This window comes from Arachis hypogaea, chromosome 12 (assembly GCF_003086295.3).
Source record: "Arachis hypogaea cultivar Tifrunner chromosome 12, arahy.Tifrunner.gnm2.J5K5, whole genome shotgun sequence".
In the NCBI taxonomy this organism is placed as follows: Eukaryota; Viridiplantae; Streptophyta; class Magnoliopsida; order Fabales; family Fabaceae; genus Arachis; species Arachis hypogaea.
Window position 1 is genome coordinate 36250382 of NC_092047.1, and position 10355 is coordinate 36260736.

At 40.0% G+C, this 10355-nt stretch overlaps 1 protein-coding gene across 1 annotated transcript; it reads right to left on the bottom strand.

Annotated features, from left to right (window-relative positions):
- Window positions 1–7711: 7711 nt before the first annotated feature.
- LOC112729961 (uncharacterized) lies at window positions 7712–8260 on the bottom strand. The gene has a single exon (XM_025780089.1). It carries the CDS (start codon window positions 8258–8260, stop codon window positions 7712–7714), a length of 549 nt encoding a protein of 182 aa, XP_025635874.1.
- Between the last annotated feature and the right edge of the window lie 2095 nt (window positions 8261–10355).

The following is a 10355-nucleotide window of genomic DNA, read 5'->3' on the forward strand; positions in this document are numbered from 1 at the left end:
TTTTCATGAGTCAAATCAAATTTTCAATTTAAAAATCTTATCTTTTTCAAAATCTTTTTTAAAAAAAAAAATCAAATCTTTTTCATTTTTCTTAGTTATTTTCGAAAATTTTTAAAAATATTTTTCAAAAATCTTTTTCTTATTTTTATATCAAATTTTCGAAAATAACAATAACAATTAATGTTTTGATTCAAAAATTTCAAGTTTGTTACTTGCTTGTTAAGAAAGATTCAAACTTTGAGTTCTAGAATCATATCTTGTGATTTCTTGTGAATCAAGTCATTAATTGAGATTTTAAAAATCAAATCTTTTTCAAAAAAACTAATTTCTATCATATCTTTTCAAAAATATCTTCTTATCTTACCTTTTTCGAAAAAATGATTTCAAAATATCTTTTCTAACTTCCTAACTTCTTATCTTTTCAAAATTTGTTTCAACTAACTAACTAACTTTTTGTTTGTTTCTTATCTTTTTCAAAACTACCTAACTAACTCTCTCTCTCTCTAATTTTCGAAAATATCTTCCCTCTTTTTCAAAAATTCTTTTTAATTAACTAATTATTTTAATTTTCGATTTTAATTTTCAAAAATTACTAACCTTTTTCAAAAACTATTTTCGAAAATCACTAACCCTTTTTCAAAAATAATTTTCAAAAATCCTTCCCCTTCATCTCCTTCTAATTATTTATTCATCTACTAACACTTCTCTTCATCTCACTTCACTGCTCCTATCCTTACCCTTGTGTTTGGATTCTTCATTTTTCTTCACCCCTATTCCTTTTCTTCTTCTACTAACAATAAGGAACCTATTTACTGTGACATAGAGGATTCCTCTTCTTTTCTTTTTCTCTTCTCTTTCTTATGAGCAAGGACAAAGAAAAAGGCATTCTTGTTGAAGCTGATCCAGAACCTGAAAGGACTTTGAAGAGGAAACTAAGAGAAGCTAAATTACAACAATCCAGAGATAACCTTATTGAAAATTTCGAACAAGTAAAGGAGATGGCAGCCGAACCCAACAACAATAATGCAAGGAGAATGCTTGGTGACTTTACTGCACCAAATTCCAATTTACATGGAAGAAGCATCTCCATTCCTACCATTGGAGCAAACAATTTTGAGCTGAAACCTCAGCTAGTTTCTCTGATGCGGCAGAACTGCAAGTTTTATGGACTTCCATCTGAAGATCCTTTTCAGTTCTTAACTGAATTCTTGCAGATCTGTGATACTGTTAAGACTAATGGAGTAGATCCTGAAGTCTACAGGCTCATGCTTTTCCCTTTTGCTGTAAGAGACAGAGCTAGAGTGTGGTTGGACTCTCAACCCAAAGACAGCCTGAACTCTTGGGATAAGCTGGTCACGGCTTTCTTAGCCAAGTTCTTTCCTCCTCAAAAGCTGAGCAAGCTTAGAGCTGATGTTCAAACCTTCAGACAGAAAGAAGGTGAATCCCTCTATGAAGCTTGGAAAAGATACAAGCAGCTGACCAAAAAGTGTCCTTCTGACATGCTTTCAGAATGGACCATCCTGGATATATTCTATGATGGTTTATCTGAGCTATCAAAGATGTCATTGGACACTTCTGCAGGTGGATCCATTCACCTAAAGAAAACGCCTGCAGAAGCTTAAGAACTCATTGACATGGTTGCTAATAACCAGTTTATGTACACTTCTGAGAGGAATCCTGTGAGTAATGGGACGCCTATGAAGAAGGGAGTTCTTGAAATTGATACTCTGAATGCCATATTGGCTCAGAACAAAATATTGACTCAGCAAGTCAATATGATTTCTCAGAGTCTGAATGGAATGCAAGCTGCATCCAACAGTACTCAAGAGGCATCTTCTGAAGAAGAAGTTTATGATCCTGAAAACCCTGCAATAGCAAAGGTGAATTACTTAGGTGAACCTTATGGAAACACCTATAATCCATCATGGAGAAATCATCCAAATCTCTCATAGAAGGATCAAAAGCCTCAACAAGGCTTTAACAATGGTGGAAGAAACAGGTTTAACAATAATAAACCTTTTCCATCATCCACTCAGCAACAGACAGAGAACTCTGAACAAAATACCTCTAATTTAGCAAACTTAGTCTCTGATCTATCTAAGGCCACTATAAGTTTCATGAATGAAACAAGGTCCTCCATTAGTAATTTGGAGGCACAAGTGGGCCAGCTGAGTAAAAGGATCAATGAAATCCCTCCTAGTACTCTCCCAAGCAATACAGAAGAAAATCCAAAAGGAGAGTGCAAGGCCATTGAACTAATCACCATGGCCGAACCTGTAAAGGAAGGAGAGGACGTAAATCCCAATGAGGAAGACCTCCTGGGACGTCCAGTGATCAATAAGAAGTTTCCCTCTGAGGAACCTAAGGAATCTGAGACTCATCTAGACACCATAGAGATTCCATTGAACCTCCTTATGCCATTCATGAGCTCTGATGAGTATTCCTCTTCTGAAGAGAATGAGGATGTTACTGAAGAGTAAGCCGCCAAGTTCCTTGGTGCAATCATGAAGCTAAATGCCAAATTATTTGGTATTGAAACTTGGGAAGATGAACCTCCCTTGTTCACCAATGAACTAAGTGATCTGGATCAACTGACATTGCCTCAGAAGAGACAGGATCCTGGAAAGTTCATAATACCTTGTACCATAGGCACCATGATCTTTAAGGCTCTGTGTGACCTTGGTTCAGGAATAAACCTCATGCCCCTCTCTGTAATAGAGAAACTGGGAATCTATGGGGTGCAAGCTGCTAAAATCTCATTAGAGATGGCAGACAATTCAAGAAAACAGGCTTATGGACAAGTAGAGGACGTGTTAGTAAAGGTTGAAGGCCTTTACATCCCTGCTGATTTCATAGTCCTGGATACTGGAAAGGAAGAGGATGAATCCATCATCCTAGGAAGACCTTTCCTAGCCACAGCAAGAGCTGTGATTGATGTGGACAAAGGAGAATTGATCCTTCAATTAAATAAGGACAACCTTGTGTTTACAACTTAAGGATCTCTCTCTGCATCCATGGAGAGGAAGCAGAAAAAGCTTCTCTCAAAGCAGAGTCAACCAAAGCCCCCACAGTCAAACTCTAAGTTTGGTGTTGGGAGGCCACAACCAAACTCTAAGTTTGGTGTTGGGAGGTCTCAATAAAGCTCTGCACATTTGTAAGGCTCCATGAGAGCCCACTGTCAAGCTATTGACATTAAAGAAGCGCTTGTTAGGAACCCAATATTTATTTATCTAATTTTATTTTTGTTTTTCATGTTTTCTTAGGTTCATGATCATGTGGAGTCACAAAATAAACGAAAAATTTAGAAACAGAATCAAAAACAGCGGAAGAAAAATCACACCCTGGAGGAAGCACCTGTCTGGCGTTCAATGCCAGAACAGAGCATGGTTTTGGCGCTGAACGCCCAAAATGGGCAGTATCTGGGCGCTGAACGACCAAAATGGGCATCATCTTGGCGCTGAACGCCAGAATTGCACCCTGGAGAAGAGCTGGCGCTGAACGCCCAGAACAAGCATGGTTCTGGCGTTCAACGCCAGAAATGGGTAACAAATGGGCGTTGAACGCCCAAAATGGGCACCAACCTGGCACTGAACGCCCAGAGTTGTGTGCAAGGGCATTTTGCATGCCTAATTTGGTGCAAGGTTGTAAATCCTTGAACACCTCAGGATCTGTGGACCCCACAGGATCACCTCAGGATCTGTGAACCCTACAGGATCCCCACCTACCTCCACTCACTTCTTCTCACCCTCTCTCTCTCCATTCATGGTCATCCCTTCTGTTTTCCATTTACCATTCACATCCATACACCCACCTACTTTCAAAATTCAACATCTCTTTCCCACCCAATCCCACCTATATGGCCGAATATACACATCCCTCCATCTCCTCCATATCTTCTTCTTCTTCTTCTATTCTTTCTTCTTTTGCTCAAGGGCGAGCAACATTCTAAGTTTGGTGTGGTAAAAGCATAGCTTTTTTGTTTTTCCATAACCATTAATGGCACCTAAGGCCAGAGAAACCTCAAGAAAGAGGAAAGGGAAGACAAGTGCTTCCACCTCCGAGTCATGGGAGATGGAAAGATTCATCTCAAGGGTCTATAGCTCAGTGGTAGAACATGTGGCTGCAAATCAAGAGATCCCTGAGATACCTCAAGGGATGCACTTCCCTCCACAAAACTATTGGGAGCAAATCAACACTTCCCTAGGAGAATTAAGTTCCAACATAGGACAATTAAGGGTGGAACATCAAGAGCACTCCATCATCCTTCATGAAATAAGAGAAGATCAAAAAGCAATGAGGGAGGAGCAACAAAGACAAGGAAGAGACATAGAAGAGCTCAAGGACATCATTGGTTCCTCAAGAAGGAAACGCCACCATCACTAAGGTGTATTCATTCCTTGTTCTTATTTCTTCTGTTTTTCGTTTTCTCTATGTTAAGTGCTTATCTATGTTTGTGTCTTCATTACATGATCATTAGTAGTTAGTAACTTTGTCTTAAAGTTATGAATGTCCTATGAATCCATCACCTCTCTTAAATGAAAAATGTTTTAATTCAAAAGAACAAGAAGTACATGAGTTTTGAATTTATCCTTGAGCTTAGTTTAATTATATTGATGTGGTGACAATGCTTCTTGTTTTCTAAATGAATGCTTGAACAGTGCATATATGTTTTGAAGCTGTTGTTCATGAATGTTAAATATGTTGGCTCTTGAAAGAATGATGACAAGGAGACATGTTATTTGATAATCTGAAAAATCATAAAAATGATTCTTGAAGCAAGAAAAAGCAGCAAAGAACAAAGCTTGCAGAAAAAAAAATATAGGCAAAAAAAAATAGAAAGAAAAAGCAAGTAGAAAAAGCCAAAAGCTCTTAAAACCAAGAGGCAAGAGCAAAAAAGCCAGTAACCCTTAAAACCAAAAGGCAAGGGCAATAAAAAGGATCCCAAGGCTTTGAGATCAGTGGATAGGAGGGCCTAAAGGAATAAAATCCTGGCCTAAGCGGCTAAACCAAGCTGTCCCTAACCATGTGCTTGTGGCGTGAAGGTGTCAAGTGAAAACTTGAGACTGAGCGGTTAAAGTCAAGGTCCAAAGCAAAAGAAGAGTGTGCTTAAGAACCCTGGACACCTCTAATTGGGGACTTTAGCAAAGCTGAGTCACAATCTGAAAAGGTTCACCCAATTATGTGTCTGTGGCATTTATGTATCCGGTGGTAATACTGGAAAACAAAGTGCTTAGGGCCACGGCCAAGACTCATAAAATAGCTGTGTTCAAGAATCATCATACTGAACTAGGAGAATCAATAACACTATCTGAACTCTAAGTTCCTATAGATGCCAATCATTCTGAACTTCAATGGATAAAGTGAGATGCCAAAACTATTCAAGAGGCAAAAAGCTACAAGTCCCGCTCATCTGATTGGAGCTATGTTTCATTGATAGTTTGGAATTCATAGTATATTCTCTTCTTTTTATCCTATTTGATTTTCAGTTGCTTGGGGACAAGCAACAATTTAAGTTTGGTGTTGTGATGAGCGGATAATTTATACGCTTTTTGGCATTGTTTTTAGTATGTCTTTAGTAGAATCTAGTTACTTTTAGGGATGTTTTCATTAGTTTTTATGTTAAATTCACATTTCTAGACTTTACTATGAGTTTGTGTGTTTTTCTATGATTTCAGGTATTTTCTGGCTGAAATTGAGGGACTTGAGCAAAAATCAGATTCAGAGGTTGAAGAAGGACTGCTGATGCTGTTGGATTCTGACCTCCCTGCACTCAAAATGGATTTTCTGGAGCTACAAAACTCCAAATGGCGCGCTTTCAATTGAGTTAAAAAGTACACATCCAGGGCTTTCCAGCAATATATAATAGTCCATACTTTGCCCAATTTTAGACGATACAAACTGGCATTCAACGCCAGCTCTCTGCCCAATTCTGGCATCCAGCTCCAGAAACAAGTTGCAAAGTGGAGTTCAACGCCCAAAATGGCACAAAAGCTGGCGTTCAACTCCAAGAATGACCTCTCCACGTGTAGACTTCAAGCTCAGCCCAAGCACACACCAAGTGGGCCCCGGAAGTGGATTTATGCATCAATTACTTACTTCTGTAAAGCCTAGTAGCTAGCTTATTATAAATAGGACTTTTTACTATTGTATTTGACATCCTGAGTTTTATCTTCGGATCATAGTAGTCTTGGTTACTCCGGTTCCCCTCTGGGGCCGAGACCAATGAACTCCATTATCACTTATGTATTTTCAACGGTAGAGTTTCTACACTCCATAGATTAAGGTGTGGAGCTCTGCTGTTCCTCAAAGATTAATGCAAAGTACTACTGTTTTCTATTCAATTCATCTTATTTCGCTTCTAAGATATTCATTCGCACTTCAACCTGAATGTGATGAACGTGACAATCATCATCATTCCCTATGAACACGTGCCTGACAACCACTTCCGTTCTACATTAGATTGAATGAGTATCTCTTAGATCTCTTAATCAGAATCTTCGTGGTATAAGCTAGATTGATGGCGGCATTCATGAGAGTCCGGAAAGTCTAAACCTTGTCCGTGGTATTCCGAGTAGGACTCTGGGATTGAATGACTGTGACGAACTCCAAACTCGCGAGTGCTGGGCGTAGTGACAGACGCAAAAGGATAGTAAATTCTATTCCAGTATGATCGAGAACCTCCAAGATGATTAGCCATGCAGTGACATCGCATCGGACCATTTTCACAGAGAGGAATAGGATGCAACTAATGACAAGGGTGATGCCTCCAAACGATTAGCCGTGCTGTGACAGAGCATTTGGACCATTTTCCCGAGAGGATTGAAAGTAGCCATTGGCACCGGTGACATCCTTACACAAAGCCAGCCATAGAAAGGAGTAAGACGGATTGGATGAAGACAGCAGGAAAGCGGAGGTTTAGAGGAACGAATGCATCTCCATACGCTTATCTGAAATTCTCACCAATGATTTACATAAGTATTTCTATCCTTCTTTTATTACTACATTTCGAAAACTACATAACTATTTTATATTCGCTTGACTGAGATTTACAAGGTGACCATAGCTTGCTTCATACCAACAATCTCCGTGGGATTCGACCCTTACTCACGTAAGGTATTACTTGGACGACCCAGTGCACTTGCTGGTTAGTTATGCAAAGTTGTGAAGATATGTTTAGACCATGGTTCTGTGCATCCGTTTTTGGTGCCATCGCCAGGAAATCAATTTCGAACAATAATTCACAACCTGAGTAACAATTTCGCATACCATGCGCCTAGCACTCTACCCGCATGGTTTCAGCACAACTCTCTAGTTTTTATACCAGAAGTTGCAGCATTCACTATGACGCGTGCGCATTGGGCACGCTTACGCGTGAGCTGGCTTTTTTCTTATGAGAATATCATAACAGAGGTAAACATGCATATTTGAAAATTAACACAGATACCTAATGAAGCAAAGATAAGCAAATAAATAGAATAAAACTATAAAAAAGGAAGATCATACCATGGTGGGTTGTCTCCCACCTAGCACTTTTCTTTAACGTCCTTAAGTTGGACGGTCTATTAGCTCAGTTCTCTTACTTGGCTGGGTCTTTTAAGAGAAAGATCTCCATCTCCTTGTTGTTCTTCACCTTTGCACCATGGTAATGCTTTAAACGGTGGCCATTAACCTTGAAGAAGGTAGGGCTTGAGGGGTGACTCAAGTGGACAACTCAATACGGTTCCACCTTCTCCACCACATACGGCCCATCCCACCTTGACCTCAGTTTGCCCGGTATTAGTATCAACCTTGAGTTATAGAGAAGGACTTGATCCCCAGCTCTAAACTCTCTTCTCTTGATGTTCTGATCATGTACCGCCTTCATCTTTTCTTTGTAGAGCCTTGAGATTTCATAAGCCTCTAGCCGAATGCACTCCAATTCTTCCAGTTGAAATTTCCTTTCAACTCTGGCTCCCCCCAATCCTGAGTTACATTCCTTCACAGCCAAATAAGCCTTGTGTTCCACCTCTACCAGAAGGTGACAAGGCTTTCTGTAGACTAGGCAGAATGAACTCATGTCAATCAGTGTCTTGTAAGCTGTCCGATAAGCCCAAAGTGCATCTCCAAGCCTAGAGCTCCAATCCCTCCTATGGGGTTTAACTATCTTCTCAAGTATAATCTTAATCTCTCTGTTAGACACTTCAGCCAGGCCATTTGTTTGGGGATGATAAGTTGTCGCCACCTTGTGGATAATGCCATGTTTCTTTATCAAACCTGTCATTCTTTTATTACAAAAATGGAAGTCTTGATCACTCACGATTGCTCGTGGTGATCCAAAGCAGAAAATGATGTTATTTCACGTAAAAGAAACAACCACATTAGCATCATCAGCACGGGTTGGAATTGCTTCCACCCATTAGAAACATAATCAACTGCTAACAGAATATATAAGAAACCATTCGAGTTTGAAAAGGGACCCTTGAAGTCAATACCCCAAACATAAAAAATTTCACAAAACAACATGAGTTGTTGGGGCATCTCATCCCTCTTGGATATGTTTCCAAACCTTTGGCATTGGTGGCAAGAGTTACAGAAAAGATTTGCATCCTTAAAGAGTGTGGGCCACCAAAATTCGTAGTCTAAAAATTTTCTGGCAGTTCTTTGAGGGCCAAAGTGGCCACCACTTTCAAAAGAGTGGCACGCCTCTAAGATAAACTAAATTTCAGATTGTGGCACACACCTCCTAATTATTTGGTTAGCACTATATCTATACAAATATGGGTCATCCCATATGTAATACTTGGCCTCACTCTTGAGCTTGTCCTTTTGATGTTTAGAAAAATGTGGAGGGAAGGTATGACTAACCAAATAATTAGTTATGTGTGCATACCAAGGAACCACTTCAGATATTGCTTGCAAGCTATCAAGTGGGAATGCATCATTGATAGGAGTGGAGTCACTTTTTATATGCTCTAGGCGACTCAAGTGGTCTGCCACTAAATTTTGGGAACCATTCCTATCCTTGATTTCTAAACCAAACTCTTGAAATAGAAATATCCAACAGATTAACCTTGGTTTTGACTCTTTTTTAGCTAGCAAGTATTTCAAAGCCGCATGGTTTGAATATACTACCACTTTGGTTCCAAGTAAATAAGCCCGGAATTTATCCAAGGCAAAAATAATTGCTAAAAGTTCCTTTTCAGTGGTAGTATAGTTAGACTGGGTACCATCTAATGTCTTAGAAGCATAAGCTATGATATAGGGATCCTTACCTTCGCGCTGAGCCAGCGCCGCTCCTACCGCATAGTTAGATGCGTCGTACATTATCTTGAACGGCCTACCCCAATCAGACCCTCTCACAATAAGAGTTTGGATTAAGGCAATCTTCAACTTGTCAAATGCTTCCATGCAATCTTCACTCAAGTCAAACTCTACATCTTTCTGCAGCAAACGGGAAAGGGGTAGTGCAACCTTACTGAAGTCCTTAATGAACCACCAGTAGAAACCTGCATGACCAAGAAAAGAACAGACTGACAGGCCCTCAAGCATTTGATCGATGAAAGGTAGTGGATAGTGATCCTTGCGAGTAGCCAAGTTCAAGCGCCTGTAGTAGAAGCACATTCTCTATGAATTCTGCACCCTTGTGGTCATGAGTTCTCCATTCTCATTCTTGACTATGATGATGCTGGACTTCTTATGAACCACTTGTACCGGACTAATCCACTCACTATCCAAGATTGGATAGATAATGTCGGCTTCAAGCAGTTGGGTCACTTCTTTCTTCACAACTTCTAGAATTGTGGGGTTCAACCGCCTTTGAGGTTGACGGATAGGCTTGGCTCCCTCCTCTAAAAAAATGCGATGCTCAAAAACTTAAGGGATTATACTAACTATGTCCGCCAAACACTACCCAATAGCTTTCATGTTCCTTCGCAGTATATTAAGCAATCGCTCCTCTTGTTGAGAAGTAAGCTCCTTTGCAATGATCACCGAGAGCTTTTGATTGTCTTCAAGATAAGCATACTTGAGGTGAGGTGGAAGCAGCTTCAATTCCATGTTTAGCTCATGGCTTGGCACTTGATTATCCGGTAGCACCGGAGGTGGTAAGGTGTCTTCATCATATTTCAGATATTTCCGCACAGTTGCACCTTGAACCATGTTCTTCTCATCAACTATACCATGGTGGACTTCGGCCACAATATCATCAATCATATCACACCGGAAGATAGAATGGTCCTCTGGTGGATGCTTCATAGTGATGCACGGAAAACTTGTCTCGCAACAAATTTCCCTTCGGCAAGTGTACCGAATTGTCGTCAAGTAAAACTCACAATAGAGTGAGGTCGAATCCCACAGAGATTGATTGATCAAGCAAC